Source organism: Rhineura floridana, chromosome 11 (genome assembly GCF_030035675.1).
Source record: "Rhineura floridana isolate rRhiFlo1 chromosome 11, rRhiFlo1.hap2, whole genome shotgun sequence".
In the NCBI taxonomy this organism is placed as follows: Eukaryota; Metazoa; Chordata; class Lepidosauria; order Squamata; family Rhineuridae; genus Rhineura; species Rhineura floridana.
Window position 1 is genome coordinate 6,973,462 of NC_084490.1, and position 17,723 is coordinate 6,991,184.

Consider the following 17,723-nt stretch of genomic DNA (forward strand, 5'->3'; position numbering starts at 1 on the left):
ATCTCAGTTGCAAATCGTAAATAAATTTATTTCGGTCGAGGACCAGCCAGTACAGATAGACGACGTAATCATAAAATACATTATTATAAAAACTTTTAAAATCTTTAGGCCCACTTTTTCCTGCGTGCAATGGCAGCTACACAGAACTTGGCCACCATATGAGTAACCTGTGGATCCTGATGCATCGCAGTTGCTGAAGGCCAGCGTAAAGAGGTGCGTCTTTAGCATTTACCAAAAACCATATAGCAGAGCTGCCAGACACACCTCTGTAGGGAGGGAATTCCACAGGAGCTGCCACAGAGGAAGCTTTCTCCTGGACTACCATCCCCCAAAATTCTGAGGGTGGTGGAATTACTACAAAGCCCCCCTCAGCTGATCTTAACACCTGAGAGGGTCTGTAGGAAGGAGATGGTCTTTGAGATAGTAGCTACCCAGACCATGTTGCTAATCTGGGTTTGCTCAATGCAGAGGAGGAACTTGGAAATTATCATCGTTCACATTTCACAGTACAAACGGAAGCACCAGCTGTCACAGCCAGAAAAGTCCCTTAGAGTTCTTTGGAATCGTTCTAAACCCATTGGGGTGGACAATTCTAGTATAATTACATTGGGGTGGACCATCCCTACAAAAGGATAAGACCACTGTAAGCCTAAACCTAAGTATGAAGTGATCCACTGGTGAGTATCATCACAAAAAATGTCCTGCTATTACTACTACTACTACTAATTGTAACAATAACAATAAAACCAAGACCAACTCCATCAACTCAAGCAGAGAGGTAAGTGGGATAGGTGGATCACCACAAATTTTCTAATGTATTCCCAGTGCCCAGAAGCCCAGCACTCAAATGGACAGGTAGCCTGGAGGGGGAGATGGATCTAGACCATAGTACCCCCTGTTCCCTGACCCTTAAAGGAGGACTTTCCCCACTAAGTTTTCTGTAATACAGGCCAGGTCAACCTCCTCATCCACATCATCCACAGTGAAACCAGGAATGAGGGAGATTATATAAAATAGGCTGCTATAAAATACCAAAACACTCACCCATATGTTTCAATGGATAGTGCTCAAGGCTGAAAAGAAATACATGACTTAGGCTGCAATCCTACACACAAGTACCTGGGAGTTAGCACCACTGAACTCAGTGGAACATACTTCTGAGTAGATATGTATAGGATTGTGCTATTACTTCTTAATGAGAGAGAATGGGCATAACTCCTCTTCCTTTTACCTGGCTTATAAAATCTCCAGTGTCATTTCTTCCACTACCCATGGATGTGTGTGTGTGTGTTCCCCCTGTTTCAAAACATTTTGTTCCTTGTCCTCTTTCAATCAGCTCCATCTGTTTCTTCAAAACATTTCTTTCAACAATTCAGCAGGAGAAATTGTGTCCTTTAATGGTAACAGAGAAGTGGGAGGTGGATTTGACATAATGAACTTGATCACATTTCCAAACAAGTCCTTCCAGAGAGTGAAAGTTGGAAGAGTGGAGGAAACCAACACTCTTGAAGGAAATGGATTCAGCCTTAATGAAGATATAATTGTGTGGCACAGAGGTTTTAACCAGGTGGGAGTTTTCATGTGTTCTTGGGAGGTGATGTTTTCTCTAGATAATTGGTATTCAACTGTTGGGCCAAGTCCACTACCACGTCATGGTCAAATCTAAACTGAGTTGCAACAGAAGCAATACTACCATACAAAAATATAGTTAAATAAATAAATGAAGAAATGGGTTCTCAAATGCATGTTTGAGTTAAAGGTGGGTCCCAGATTTGAGAAGGTTGAAAACTAGTATTACAGATGGATCATTCAGGTGAAAGGAATTTCCTTGTCTTCCTATTCAAAAGCTAATCTGATCAGACTCTGTAAAAGCATGTACTACTTGTTGTTGTTGCTGTTAAGTGCCTTCAAGTCGATTACGACTTATGGCGACCCTGTGAATCAGCGACCTCCAAGAGCATCTGTCATGAACCACCCTGTTCAGATCTTGTAAGTTCAGGTCTGTAGCTTCCTTTATGGAATCAATCCATCTCTTGTTTGGCCTGCCTCTTTTTCTACTCCCTGCTGTTTTTCCCAGCATGACTGTCTTTTCTAATGAATCATGTACTACTTAGCATATTCAAAAAGTAGATGTAAGTACTCAGTATTTCTCTTCCTATTTTGTACGTTGCATTTTCTGCACATGTGATAAATATTTACCATGCTTTGCTGCCCTGGACTCCTTTGGGAGGAAGGGTGGGATATAAATTTAAATAATAAATAATATTAAAGTACAGTAGAGCTATGGAATAATCCATATAAGATTTCTTCAAGAAACACACACACAATACATCTATATAAGTATCTATATCTACAGAGAGATATTTATCACAGTGACTAACACAACAGATATTAATTTTAATAGCAAAAATGTTTAATAGCAAAATGTTCCATCAACCTTCTTCAACTGCTCTGCTTTGAATCAAAAGACAGATAGAAAAGTAGATAGATGTGGTTGCACATATATTTGTTCCATCCAAAAATCCCTTCCTGTCTTTGGATAGGTGCTGCCTGTTTCTGTGTGTAATGAGCACTGCCACCCTGGCTATCAGAAGAAAAAGAGAGAAGGGGGAAAATTTTGCTGTTATGACTGTGCCCCATGCCCAGAAGGGAAGATTTCAAAACAGAATGGTAGGTGATGCAGAAATCGTCTCGTCCTCCCCATCCCCACAAGCATGATTCAGATGTTTGTACAAAATGATCTACTGCTAGTGATAAATTCCTATAGCATGCATGTGACCGCTTGGTCAGCATACTGTCATGAGACTGAAATCACCTGAATGACCTCTTTCTTGTAAATGCACACGATTGAGGGGTCTCATGCTTTCCTTTTAGCCCTGTGGCTGTTCAGAGTCCTTTTTTGACAGATGTTGAGCTCACCTAATCTTACATAGTCTCCAGCAGCAACTCATCTAAACAGGCAGGCCAAAGTGGAAATCCCACCGAAAACTTCCTTAGGACTTCCTGATACTTAGGGGATGTATCAGGAAAAATAGTGGGAGGTCCAAAGTGGAAGAATGTTGTACTCTTTGTTGACAACACATTTTTTTCTTGTATATACAAGTTGCACATAAGTCTCTGGCCATAGCCAGTGGATCAGAATTACCAACACAATATAATAATAAAGGCTATTACACAATACCTTATGTAATATAAACTATTCAGGATTTCAGTTGTGCTATCTAGATAACCAGGTATCTTAACACACACGTATAGAAAAGAATGAATATACTAATTTCTCCTCCACAGTGGCTAAGTCAAGCTTCAGATTTCCAGCAGCGAGCTAAGCAGAAATCTGTTGGACCAGTCTGAAAGACTGATGCTGGCTGCAGAAAATCCTCCTCCTTCCATAAGAATCTTGTCAAGTTCTTCTTCTTATCAGAGGCTGTCTCTCCATGCCACCTGCTAGAGACAGCAAGTGGGACTAGCCAACCAGTTCATCAACAACTAGTCGACTGAACCAGAAGCAGGTGTTCCGATGGTCCTTCCAGGATCTCCATATAAGGCAATGCTAACTGGACCCCATCCCAGACTGAGTTATCTCTAATAATTCAGACTAGAACCAGAAAGCTGCTGACCACCCAGACTTGCTGGAGGGGGAGAGTGGAGAGGAAACTTTTTAGCAAAACTCTTGTCTTTTACTTTTACTTAAGCAAACCCCTCTAAGACAGAGAAGAAATACCATATGATATACTTATACGGTATGCATACAATAACTCTGAATGCACAGGGACAGCCCACAACAGGATTTTACTCATGACACAACAACCTACAGAATATCACTGAGCAGAGACCTGAAAACAGTCATTTACTGCCATCACCCTAACACTGCGGAACACTCTTCCCTCTGCCAGAGATGATATTCTCAATATCAATATTTAATGTGGACATGCTGTGGACAACCTGGATGAATCTCCCAGAACACTGGTGGTTCACGGACCACAGTTTGGGAACCTCTCTCCTAGAGCATCCTGTTGGGTGGGGCGGCATTGGGGAAAGCCTAGTTGGAGCAGGGGATTTTCTCCTGCTTTCCTCTCTCTCCTAGAATCCTTGCTTTTGGCAGATCCCAAAGTCAGTTTCTGGGGAAAGTAGTGACATCAGAGATGGAGAGATCTGTTCTCCCCCTCCATTTTTACACCTCAACATTGTTTATAATTGACTATCGCCTCCTTGTACCTCATTCATTCATTGGTGATCACTCGTGGCTGAGTAAGGTTGTCTTCCAGAGTAACGTCTTTAACAGTGGGTCAGTAAGTGACTGTGGAGGCCAATTCTGGATCCACACAGCCTCCCACAGTGAGGACATAGGTTGCCAGATGGAAGATGGTCACGATGAGGATTTGCTTGACGTGCCTTCTGCTTAGCTCTTTGGTTCCTTTTGCCCTGTACTCGTGCTTCTTCAAAGTCCATAGCACCTTTGATAATGGTCAACCTCCAATTGGGACACTCATGGGCCAAGGCTTCCCAGTTCTCGATGCTCATGTTACATTTTTTTAGATTAGCTTTGAGAACATCTTTAAACCTCTTTTGCTGTCCACCAATATTCCATTTTCCATCCTTAAGTTGGGAGTAAGGTAGCTGCTTTGGAAGACTCCTTGTACCTAGGTTCATCCATCTACAAGGGGCAACACTAAGCCTGAAAATTCTGCCAAATAATAACAAAAGTTGTATGTGTTTCCTGATTTTCCCATTAGAGGAGCCACAAGTATTATTATTATTGTTATTATTGTTATTATTGTTATTATTGTTATTATTGTTGTTATTATTATTATTATTATTATTATTATTATTGATGGTGGTGGTGGTGGTGGTGGTAGTAGTGTCAGAATAATTATTTTGCACATCCCTAACTCAATCGGAATATATACAGCAGCCCAATAATGATAATGAACATATTTTTGATTGACATATTATTCAAATTCATTTTCACAGAAGCTTATGTGAGCAAGGTGAGGTAATAATTATTCAGAAATGAACTGGCATGGAAATGGAACCTCTTTTTATTTTTCAGATATGGATGACTGTTTCAAATGTGAAGAAGATCAATATCCAAATGATGACAGAGATAGCTGCATCCCCAAAATGAGAAACTTCCTTTCTTATGAAGAACCTTTAGGGATTGGTTTAGCCACAGTTGCTTTAGTGTTTTCCCTAATCACAGCTTTGGTGCTAGGAACTTTTATTAAGCACAATGATACCCCCATTGTCAAAGCCAACAACCGGGAACTCACCTACACTCTTCTCCTCTCCCTCCTCCTCTGCTTCCTCTCTTCCTTGCTCTTTCTTGGCCAGCCTGGGAAAGTGACCTGCCTTCTCCAACAGCCCACTTTCGGCATCATCTTCTCAGTGGCTGTTTCTTGTGTGTTGGCAAAAACCATTATTGTAGTTCTAGCTTTCATAGCCACAAAGCCAGGATCTAGGTTGACAAAATGGGTGGGTAAAAGACTGGCACAATCCATTGTCCTTTCATGCTCCCTTATCCAAGCAAGTATTTGTGTTGTGTGGCTGGTAATCTCTCCTCCATTCCCTCATTTGGACATGCATTCAGAAACTGAAGAAATCATTGTGAAATGTAATGAAGGCTCAGTCGCCATATTTTATTGTGTCCTGGGCTACATGGGCCTCCTGGCCATCATCTGCTTCATTGTGGCATTCCTAGCCCGGAAGTTACCAGACAGTTTTAATGAAGCCAAATTTATTACCTTCAGCATGTTGGCATTTTGCAGTGTATGGATCTCCTTTGTTCCAACCTACTTGAGCTCAAGAGGAAAAGACATGGTAGCTGTGGAGATCTTCTCCATCTTGGCCTCAAGTGCTGGGTTACTGGGTTGCATCTTTGCCCCTAAATGCTACATCATTGTGCTCAGACATGAGATGAACAATAGAGAACAACTAACAAGGAAAAAGAATTGAATAATCTGTTTGTTTCCTCCAATTAATTTAGGACATAGATATCTTCTCATCAAATTTCTCTTCTCACTCCAATTCCCCACCAGCCCACATTGCCAATTGCTATGATGGATCGTTAGAATTTAAGTGCTGCATTATTCTATGCTACAGGAGCCACTTTATAGTAAAATATAAGGAAACTATAGTATATTATAGCTTAGAATTAGATGAATGACAAAGAAATTAAACAAAGTAAAGGGATGGAGATGAAATGGAGCTCAACAGAAGGGAAGAATAATTTGGAGGAAAATCTATACAGCAGCTTCATGGATATCAGGCCCTTGAGAATAAGTTCCAAAGCAGCAATTCCTTCTGATGGATTATGCAAATGATTTAAGCCACATAATACAGAAAATGTTTATCCCCTCCTCTCCCCCCATCATTCAGGACCAAACTGGGCATCATGCTGATACGCAGTTGCCAGACACTCTTACCATCCTGTTTCATCCCAATAAATTCTGGTGATATCATTCATTTCAATGTTTCCTTCCTCTACATGACTGGTTGCTAACTGTGGTCTGATGGAGAAACTTTTACTGAAGTTGTTCCTAGGTTTCTTCTACAACTAGGTAATACTAAGTAGGTGTGAATCAATGGGACCCACTATGAGCCTGAGCAATATCTTGATTGGGCCTCAGACACTGCGCACCCAAAGCATAATATCTCAGGGATGACACCAATATTCCTGTCTCTAATTGTGGCAGAATTATGCCTTCTTCTGAGCCATCACACATGGGATGGTCTTCTCTGATCCTGTCCTCGTAATATGAAAATGTAGGAAATGTCCATACTGTTGTGACTTCCCACCTGAAAATTAGTGGCCCCACCCCGTTTCTGAAATATTGTATTTCCTTCACCTCAGTTCTCTCACACACGTACCCAACTAGTCATCTCATTATTTCCGTCATCTTCACCCTCAACTTCGGGGACATTTATTAGGAGTACACACCAATTCAGTGTTGAGGTTAAATAATATTCCCCATTCATGATGTACATAGTTTGGAGAAAGGAAGGATACTCAACACTGAGGGTATAATTTGAGTCAAGGGACTTCACAATTGAGTGTGAGATGCTATATTTAACCCCAGCCTTGCGATCTATCAAGTAAAAATGAGAGTGGTTCTGAGCTGGGACAGAGTGCTTTCCCCCATTCCCCTGAGTCAAACTGGACTGTGGAGTACCCTCGCAAAGGGAGCCCAGTTATCTCCTCCTTTTTTACTCTTTAGGCAAACAGTTAAGATATTCTTGTACCAGATTTTTACACCCTGCTGCCACTAATGGTTTTTACTGTTGCCTGGGTTTTGAACTCTGTATTTCATCGTGTTTTGATTGTGCACATTTATCCCAGGTTTAACTGTGCAGTCAGATATGGCTTTGGGACAGTGAGTATCTCTCAACTTAATCTACCGCACTGGGTCATTGTGAGGATTAAATAGGGTGTGTGTGTGTGTGAGAAAGAATCATGCATACCATCTTGAACCCCTTGGAAGAAAGGTGAGATATTAATGCAATCAAACAATAATAGTTCCATGTTAGCTGTAACTGTATACAATTTATTCTAAAATCCTAGAGAGCTGTTTCTTGCATTTTCATACACAAAGTGTGGCACACTGAGATGGGGTTAATCCACAATGGGGATGCAATCCTCCCTGTGGTCTCTCACTTCTTCAGGCATCATTAGGAACTCTTTTATTTCAGAGTGATTCCAGGTCTGGCTTCCAGGCATGTTTAATGCTTTAAATACAACAGTGCTGTAATATGGCATGACTTTCACTTACACTCTGCTGAGCTTCAAGCATCTAAGCTTCACAAATTTGTCTATGGTGTTCTTCTCATTTTAGTTATGTTTGCTGCCCCCTCGCCACAAGCAGGAGAAGTGCAATCAAGCCGATTCAAGTTTTTGTCCATTGACAGCTAGCTTTTCAGTCACTGTGTCTCTGGCACAGTAGTACAGGGCTGAGTCTTCAACCTTCAGGCCATTCATTTGCAAGAAAAGTGTGCTGATAGAATTATCCCTGTGTTGTCTCCCAAATGGGTCCATTGCCCGGTGCACAGTACAGCCAAATGACCACACCCAGGTTGAAGGGTCCAACAAGCTTTATTTCGTTCTGGCCAGAAAGAGGTGCAAGGCGATAATTCGCGAAACAAGCACACCCCTTATGGGGGTGCTGCACTTTTATACATTGCAAGCAAAAATTCATGGCACATTCTAATTGGCCCCTTAGTGCCAACCTGTCACATTTCCATTGGTCGATCTTCTGACTATGCCCACCATCTCTTATGCACACTGCACATTAATTTCTCCACCCATATCTGCATTCCAGGTTAGCCATTACAACAGCAGCTTCCAAGCACGTATTTTACTGATAAGCTTCAGCAAGCATGTAACTTCTCTAGGCCTTATAAAATTTAGTTTCTTCTTCTTCTTTTTGTTAAAAATGCTGGCCCTGAGTCATCATGTGGAAATGGTAAATCGACCCTTAACAGAGTCAGCATAGTGTGTAATAGTTGTAGCAATCTAGGCAATCCATTCCAGTCCCTTCCCAGGAGTCTGTCGCACCCAGTTCACTGAATAGCTGCTGAAAGTGAATCCAGAAGCTTGACAGGAGAGGTGGATGGACTCTCCAGGCCTTTTTACACTCCCTCTAGACTCAACCAGCTGGATCTCTGATTGGACACCTAGAAAGAAAGAGAGGTGACAAAGCTCATTTTCCCATTAACCCCTCAAATGTGATGTGCTCTCCAGCTATATCCCTGACAAAGAACAATTACCTTTGATGGCTACTGATTATAATAACAAAAATAGGAGCCAAAACATCATTTTCCCCCTTGGGACCTTTGAGAGATTTTGAGTGGCAAGTGGCACAGTGTACAAGTGCCGTGTCTGGGTGTAACTGTGGGCTGGGGGGAGCACATGTCCAATTTAAATAGGAGCTGTCCCTGCGTTTACATACATCTCTGGATAAAAGAGCCACACAGAAGAATGTAGACTGTAGTGGTAGTGGCATTTCTCTCATTCTGGAGTTTGCCTGATTTGGGGCAATCCATTTGGGGCACGCTTTGAAACAGGGAAGGAGGCATCTCAAAGTGCTCGGTGCCATTTCAGTGGGGAGGGGAGAGGGTGGACTATGGCACATGTGCATTTTAACATACAATACAATTTGCAATGTACATAACGTATACTGGGGGGAAATACAATGCACATGAAGTATACTGGGGAAAAGAAGACAGAGAAAGAGAGAGAGAGAGAGAGAGAGGAAGGGAGAAAAGGACAATAATGCATCAATATAGAGCGAGCATGTTTTAAAAAGGGGGAAATAAAATGAGATGGTCTTTATAGGACATAATTATATCTTAACTAACCCCAAAAGCAGACAAAAAAGGAGAGAAAAGAAAACAGGGAGGAAAAAATCCCCTTAATGTTCTTTTTATTATTTATTTATTAAATTTACATCCTGCCCTTCCTCCCAGAAGGAGCCAAGGAGTACAGGAAAAGGGTTGAGCTTTGTCCCCCCTCCTTGTTCCTAAAAAAGGTGTCCATTCTTGTTCAGATTTGTTATCCATTTCCCCCCCTTTCTGAGTGGGATGCCCCCCTTTTCCTTTTAAATAAACTTTTATAGGCTATCAGCTCTGTCATCATCTCTGGTGGATCTCTGGCTTTTCCCAAGTTAGCATCCTATCCAGAGGTTCTCTAGGAAGGAAAGGTGGGTTGCTGCAATGGCCAGAACTCTGCTCCTGATAAAGTGTTGCTGGAGCCGCTGCTTGCTTTTTAATGTATGATGAGGATGAGGATTACATTTCTATTCTACTTTTGCTCCAAGGAGCTGAAGGTGGCATACATGATTCTCCCCTTCCTCATTTCATCCCCCACAACAACCCTGTGAGGTAGGCTAGACTGAGAGATGGTAACTGGTTCAAGGTCACCTAGTGAGCTTCATGGTGGAGTGAGGATTGGAACCCTGGCAACTACACCATGGCGGTGTAGAGTTGTTGTTTTTGAGAGTGAAGAAGCTCCTCCCCACCACTGTAAGCCCATTATAAAGGCCTTCCCTCAAAACGGGTTCAACTGCCCAGGACCAGCAACAGAGGGTGACCCTGTTGGGCCCTGACTGAGGGCCCCTGGGTCCAAAGGGGCCCCTCCTTAGGGTGAGTGAAAAGAAAGAGTCAGGAGATTTGGCATCAACAATTGGTGCTGAGATAGCCCTTTGATCTTTCCAACAGCACCAGCAACCAGACATGGGCAATTCTGCCAAAAGCCAGCGTGTATTTCATTGCAGCCCAAGGCCACTGCCCCTGTCTTGTTACCAGTATATATTAGCTAATAAGTGGATCCTAAAGCAGCCTCTGACTCATAACCAGTCCTGGCACTCTTTTCTGAAGTAGAACTAGAAAGTCCACACAATCCAGGAAAAACAACAACAACCTGGCACTGAGATGCCATCATGTCCTTGTGCATCATTCCCAGGAGTGGAATAATGGAGACTGGCTGCAAGAAGTATGCAAGAAGAAGGCCCAGATCTCTTCTCAATCATCTCAGAGTGCAGGACATGGAATAATGGGCTCAAATTGCAGGAAGCTAGATTTCAACTGAACATCAGGAACAACTTCTTAACTGTTACAGTGATACAACAGTGAAACTAATTACCTAGAAAGATGGTGGACTCTCCAACACTGGAGGTATTCAAGAGGCAGCTGGACAGCCACCTGTGTGGTATGCTTTAAGTTGGATTCCTGCATTGAGCAGGGGATTGGACTAGATGGCCTTATAGGCCCCTTCCAACTCTACTGTTCTATGATTCTATGAAACAGAACATTTTCCTTCTTATGGCTCGCTAAGGTTTGTGGTTGGCATGTGTATCCCTCATGAAAGGCCTGCCCGACTTATGGTCTATCAGTTCCAGCACAGCCCTCTGACACATGTAAAAGCCCACCTGAGCTCCAGATGTTGTTGGGCTCCAACATTCTTCAACCACAGCCAGCATGGCCAATGGACAGGGATGATTAGAGATGGAGTCCATATCTAGAGCGTCACAAGATGATGAAGACGATCCAAGAGGATCTCTTCAGATTGGGGAAATGGATCTTAAGGTGGGAATTATGATGAAATGTCAGTGAAATGTTCAGTGTTAATGAATTTGAAGGTACGTGAGATCCCTAAAAGTTGGCCTTACTCCTTATATACCCAACTGATCACTGTGCTCTGCAGGAGAGGGTCTGCTGAGGATACCATCTCACCCGGAGGCCCATTCTATGGCTGCATTCACCCCATACGTTGAAAGCACTATTCTTCCACTTTAAACAGCCAGAGTGCTTTAACAATCAGCTATTCTTCCCAAGGAACTCTGGGAACTGGAACTCTGTGAGGAGAACAAGGGTTTCTTAACAACTCTCAGCACCCTTATCTATCTATCTATCTATCTATCTATCTATCTATCTATCTATCTATCTATCTATCTATCTATCTATCTATCTATCTATCTATCTATCTATCTATCTATCTATCTATCTATCTATCTATCTATCTATCTATCTATCTATTGATTGATATTCCACCCTTCCTCCCCCCAGCAGGAGCCCAGGGTGGCACAATCTACACTTTCCAGGATTCATTGGGGGAAACCATGGCTGTTTAAAATGGAATAACAGCACTTTAAACATATGGGGTGAATGTAGCACATATGCCACAGCAATTACACCTACTCCTTGGAACTCCCTCCCATTAAATATCCGACAGGTGCTGTCTTTATTATGTTTTCATTGCCTATTGAAGACCTTCCATTTCTAACATGCCTTTTAAGTGGGGATCTTTATATCCCAGTCTGTATTAGTACTGGACTTGAAATTGTTTTATTGTTCACATTTTCTATTGTTAATCCCTTTGGGATGTTTCATGGGAAGTAATTCATAAATGAAATAATAAATAAATAAATACAAGTGGGATTTAGTGCACCATGCACGTGCACACACACACACACACACACTCTCATCTTGATCCAGATAAGACTCCTTGTACCTGCAGTAATCTCCAGTTAAAAAGCTATTCATACTTTTTTAAAAAACTACATAAGGACCAGAGCTCAGTGACAGAGCATCTGCTTTGCATGCAGAAGGTCCCAAGTTCAGTCCCCAGCATCTTCAGATAGAGCTGGGAGATTCCTGCCTGAAGCCCTGGACAACTACTGCCAGTCAGTGTACGCAATACTGAGCTATGGACCAATGTTCTGACTCAGGATTTATTTATTTTATTTATTTTATTTAATTTATATACCGCCCTAAGCCCGAAGGCTCTCCGGGCAGTGTACATAAAAGATAAAACAAGCACAGTGTATAAGTACAATAAATACAATAAATCAAGAACCAAAAACAAACAATAAAAGAACCAAACAACGTCCAAAATACAAGATAATAGTGAAATACTGTTAAAATACACTTTAAAATGCCTGGGAATATAAAAAGGTTTTCACCTGGCGCCGGAAAGATAGTAGCGTCAGTGCCAGGTGCACCTCATCGGGGAAACTGTTCCACAGTTCAGGGGCCACCACTGAAAAGGCCCTAGTTCTAGTCACCACCCTCCGAGCTTCTCGATGGGATGGCACTCGGAGGAGGGCCTTAGATGTTGAGCGCAGTGTACGGGTAGGTTCATATTGGGAGAGGCGTTCCACCAGGTATTGCAGTCCCATGCCGTGTAGGGCTTTATAGGTCAAAACCAGCACTTTGAATCTAGCCCGGAAACAAATAGGAAGCCAGTGCAGACGGGCCAGAACAGGTGTTATATGAGCGGACCTTCTGGTCCACGTCAGCAATCTGGCCGCTGCATTCTGGACTATCTGTAGTTTCCGAACAGTCTTCAAGGGCAGCCCAACGTAGAGCGCATTGCAGTAGTCCAATCTAGAAGTTACCAGAGCATGAACAACTGAGGCGAGGTCGTCACTGTCCAGATAGGGACGTAGCTGGGCTACCAATCGAAGATGGTAAAAAGCATTCTGTGCCACCGAGGCCACCTGGGCCTCAAGAGACAAGGAAGGATCGAAAAGAACTCCCAAACTACGAACCCGTTCCTTCAAGGGGAGTGTAACCCCATCAAGAACAGGATGAACATCCACCATCTGGGCAGAGAAGGCACTCACCAACAGCGTCTCAGTCTTGTCTGGATTGAGCTTCAGTCTGTTAGCTCCCATCCAGTCCATTATCGCAGCCAGGCAACGGTTTAGCACGTTAACAGCCTCAACTGAAGAAGATGAAAAGGAGAAATAGAGCTGCGTGTCATCAGCGTACTGATGACAACGCACCCCAAAACTCCTGATGACCGCACCCAGCGGCTTCATGTAGATGTTAAAAAGCATGGGGGACAGTACCGATCCCTGCAGGACTCCACAATGGGGGGTCCAAGGTATCGAGCAATGTTCCCCAAGCACTACCTTCTGGTGGCGACCCACCAAGTAGGAGCGGAGCCACTGCCAAGCAGTACCCCCAACTCCCAACTCCGTGAGTCTTCCCAGAAGGATACCATGGTAGATGGTATCAAAAGCAGCTGAGAGATCAGAGTCACACTCCCCCTGTCCCTCTCCCGACAAAGGTCATCATACAGGGCGACCAAGGCTGTTTCAGTGCCAAAACCGGGCCTAAAACCGGATTGAAATGGATCAAGATAATCAGTGTCATCCAAGAGCCCCTGGAGCTGGCCGGCAACCACCCGTTCCAGCACCTTGCCCAAGAACGGAACATTCGCCACAGGTCTATAGTTGTTCAGGTTATCTGGGTCCAAAGAGGGTTTCTTCAGGAGCGGTCTCACTACCGCCTCTTTTAGGCAGTCAGGGACCACTCCCTCTCTCAAAAAGGCATTTATTATCTCCTTGGCCCAGCCGGCGGTTCCGGTCCTGCCGGCTTTCACCAGCCAAGAGGGGCAAGGGTCCAGCACAGACGTGGTCGCCTGCACCAGTCCAAGGATCCTGTCAACATCCTCAAGCTGCACAGACTGAAACTCATCCAATAAATAAGGACAAGACCGTGTTCTGGATGCTTCATTAGATCCCACTGCCATAATATTGGAGTCTAAGTCCCGGCGAATGCATGCGATCTTATCCTGGAAGTGCCTCGTGAACTCATCACAGCGGGCTACAGATGAATCTATGATGTCCCGAGGGCCAGAATGTAAAAGCCCTCGTACGATTTTAAAGAGCTCCGCCGGGCGGGAGAGAGATGCCTTAATTGTGGCAGCAAAATATCTCTTTTTTGCTGCCCTCACCGCTACTATATACCGCTTAGAAGAGGCACTCACCAAGGCATAATTGCATTCGTCAGGAGTTCGCCTCCATCTGCACTCAAGCCTCCTCCTCTCTTGCTTCATCACTCTCAGCTCCACGGTATACCATGGAGCTGTATGAGCTCTACATAGGAGGGGGCGCATGGGAGCGATCGTGTCAACCGCCCGGGTCATCTCCGTATTCCACAATACGACCAGGGCTTCGACAGGAGCGCCAGTCTTCTCAGTCGGGAAATCCCCCAGAGCCCTTTGGAAACCCTCAGGATCCATTAGTCTCCAGGGGCAGACCAATTTAATAGGTCCCCCACCCTTGCAGAGGGAAAGGGTCGCTGTGAGCCTAAACTTCAGCAAGTGGTGATCTGTCCATGACAATGGGGTAGATGAAAAAACCCCAACCACCAGATCACCATCTCCATGCCCAGTGGCGAAGATCAAATCAAGAGTATGTCCCGACACATGCGATGGGCCAGTAACAACCTGAGACAGCCCCATGGTTGTCATGGAGGCCATGAAGTCCTGAGCCGCCCCAGATAAAGCAGTCTCGGCATTTACGTTGAAGTCCCCCAGTACCAATAGTCTAGGGGACTGCAACAATATCTCCGAGACTACCTCTGTCAGCTCAGTTAGGGAATTTGTTGGGCAGCAGGGCGGGCGGTACACCAACAAAATTCCCAGTCTGTCTCTCTGGGCCAGCACAAGGTGGAGACACTCCAAACCAGTCGTCACCTGGACAGGGTGCTTGGTGAGTGAGAAAGAACTCCTATAGACCACAGCAACCCCACCTCCCTGTCCTTCGGTTCTACCATGATGCTGAACCACATACCCAGGTGGGCAGAGCTGGGAAAGAGCAACTCCTCCCTGATCGCCCACCCTAAGTTTATCTCCACACACACACCTCACCCAGGAAATAATTATTCTCTACAAACTCCTAGTTCTGCTGATCTGCTAGTTCTCCCAGCCCTGACTTTAGGTCCTAATTTTCCTACTGGTGATCATTCACCCTGAAATGCTGGAACCCATCTCACCCCACAAAGGAGCAAAGGAGACATCTGGCCAGGTTTGAAAAAGGGAGGAGGAGGAGGAGGAGGAGGAAAGACATGTTTGCTACTACAAATAATAATAGTCAGAGCTCCAGGTTTGCAGAGGTAATTTTCTCCCACTGCAATTATCCAAAGCACTGTAATTTGTCCACATGTCTCAAACCACCAGTGTTTTTTTTAAAAAAAACTAATTAGTGAGGATATAGTACACAGACATAAAATTCGTGCTGGGAGTAAAGACTGGACTGGGCTCTGTCAGTCTGATCCCTTTCAGTTCTCATCTCTCTCCTCCCCACATTTTATTTGGTAGAATTTGAGTGTGTGTTGACAATCTTGGCTAGCGTTCAAGGCATGTGTTTGTAGTACTGTATTGGCAGATCCAGGCACCATCCTTTGCAACCTCTTCAAGTCAGTCTCTTGTTGTGGATATACAAAGGGGAGCCTGGATCCAGATAGAATATCTGCTGCCAGGCAGAGTGTTGTGGGTAGTGATGTTCCTGCTTTTCCTGCTTTCTCTTCTGTACAAAGCAGATACCATAAATTGCCCTGAGATTGATCCCCTCCCTGTTCCACATGAATTGTACCAGCCAGGTGGCCTCCTTATTGGTGGGATTTTTTCTCAGGTCTTGTATGTTTCTCATCAGGTATCCTTTAAGGAGCATCCTTCTCAGAAGCTGTTCGATGTTCCAAAGTAAGGATACCCTTCATTTGCATCGTAGGAGCTGGCCAGATCACAAGCCTTAGGAACTGATAATACAAGTGACAGGATGTTCAAAGAAAGCAGAAGTAGGCATGTTTCACCCATGGGACACACCTTCTCAGTTGCTTTCTGAGTGTTATGCAATCATCTATGCTTACCTTAACTATGATCTTTGTTCTATTACAAGAGCTGCCCCTGTTTTGGAAGGCTGGGGGGAGAGATTTACTTAATTTATTTATTTTCACATTGCACCATATTTGCATGTAGATGCATTCTAGGTTTGTGGCGAGTGAATGAAAAAGGAAAATCTGACAGATGAAAGCCAATGTATTTTTTTTCTTTAAAAAAAAGTCAACAGTTTGAGAGTTTGCAAAAAAAAAAATATGAGAGCTTATAAAATTGAAATGGGGTGTGACCTGTGGGAAAAAAATAACATTAATGTTCCAAACAACATTGAAGTTGCGGAGAGAGAGTGAGAGATGTATGCTCCCACATTCTGACAGGACTCCAGGAAAGGGGGTGAACTTGACTGAAGCCCCATCTGCACTCAACATTTAAAGAGTGTCATACCACTTTAAACAGGCATGATGTTCCCCAAAGAATCCTGGGAACTGTAGTTTGTTAAGGGTGCTGAGAGGAGAAACTCCTATTCCCCTCACAGAGCTACAATTCTCAGAGTGGCTTAACTGCCATTTCCTTTTCCCAGGCAGCTATGGGAACTGTAGCTGTGTGAGGGAAATAGGGATCTCTTAACAATCTCAGTGCCCTTAACAAACTACAGTTCTCAGGAGACTTTGGAGGAAGCCATGAGTGTTTAAAGTGGTATGATACTGCTTTAAATGTATAGTGAGAGGAGAGTGCCAGACAGACCTGCAGAGTTTTCCACCTGGAGGAAAGGACTTTTCATCATGATCACTGCATCAAAGAAGGTGTTCTTTAGAGTAGAAGAATCAATAACAAATTTGAAAAAAAGATCTGTACTCTGAATTATTTTGTTACAGAAATTATCACGATTGCAGTTTGTGGTATAGCAGCTTCATGCTTTGCGCAGTTACATTCTGAAATAACTATTTGCAGTGTGGTGACAAAATTCTACCAGCACATTCTGGCCTTGGTGTTTGCAATTCATGAGGTCAATGAGAACTCCAAGATCTTGCCCAATGTCACACTCGGGTTCCACATCTATGACAGCTACCATGATGAAAGGATGACCTATCGGACCATTCTGGACCTGCTCTTCAAATTGGATAGATTTGTCCCAAACTACAAATGTGACACCCAGAAAAACCTCATAGCTGTTGTCGGGGGACTTAGCTCCACTACCTCCTTCCATATTGCAGACATCTTAGGTCTCTACAAGGTCCCCCAGGTAGGATTTGGGTATGGGCCTGGGAGGTTTCCACAGAATGAAACTCTTTGTGATTTTATGGTTCAAAAGGAGGAAGGGTTTTAACTGGCAGATAGATAGTTGGATAGAAAAAAAAATACCAGAGATTGCATTATTTTATTTTATTTTATTTATTTATATTTTAAAAAAACTATTACCTCCCACTTACACAAAATATCAAGGAGGTGCACAATAATATATGCAAACACAATAAAACATAAAATATTATTTGTTGTTATGTGCCTTCAAGTGGATCACGACTTATGGCGACCCTATGAATCAGCGACCTCCAATAGTATCTGTCATGAATGACCCTGTTCAGATCTTGTAAGTTCAGGTCTGTGG

The 17,723-nt window shown here is 43.5% G+C and overlaps 1 protein-coding gene and 1 pseudogene across 1 annotated transcript; one reads left to right on the forward strand and one right to left on the reverse strand.

The window, feature by feature from the left end:
* The first annotated feature begins 2,552 nt into the window (after positions 1-2,552).
* LOC133366865 (vomeronasal type-2 receptor 26-like) lies at positions 2,553-5,952 on the forward strand. The gene is made up of 2 exons (XM_061590403.1): positions 2,553-2,670; positions 5,051-5,952. Exon 2 carries the CDS (start codon positions 5,053-5,055, stop codon positions 5,950-5,952), a length of 900 nt encoding a protein of 299 aa, XP_061446387.1. The 5' UTR covers positions 2,553-2,670; positions 5,051-5,052.
* Positions 5,953-7,870: 1,918 nt separating this feature from the next.
* On the reverse strand, positions 7,871-17,596 carry LOC133366866 (Ig heavy chain V region 914-like; annotated as a pseudogene).
* Between the last annotated feature and the right edge of the window lie 127 nt (positions 17,597-17,723).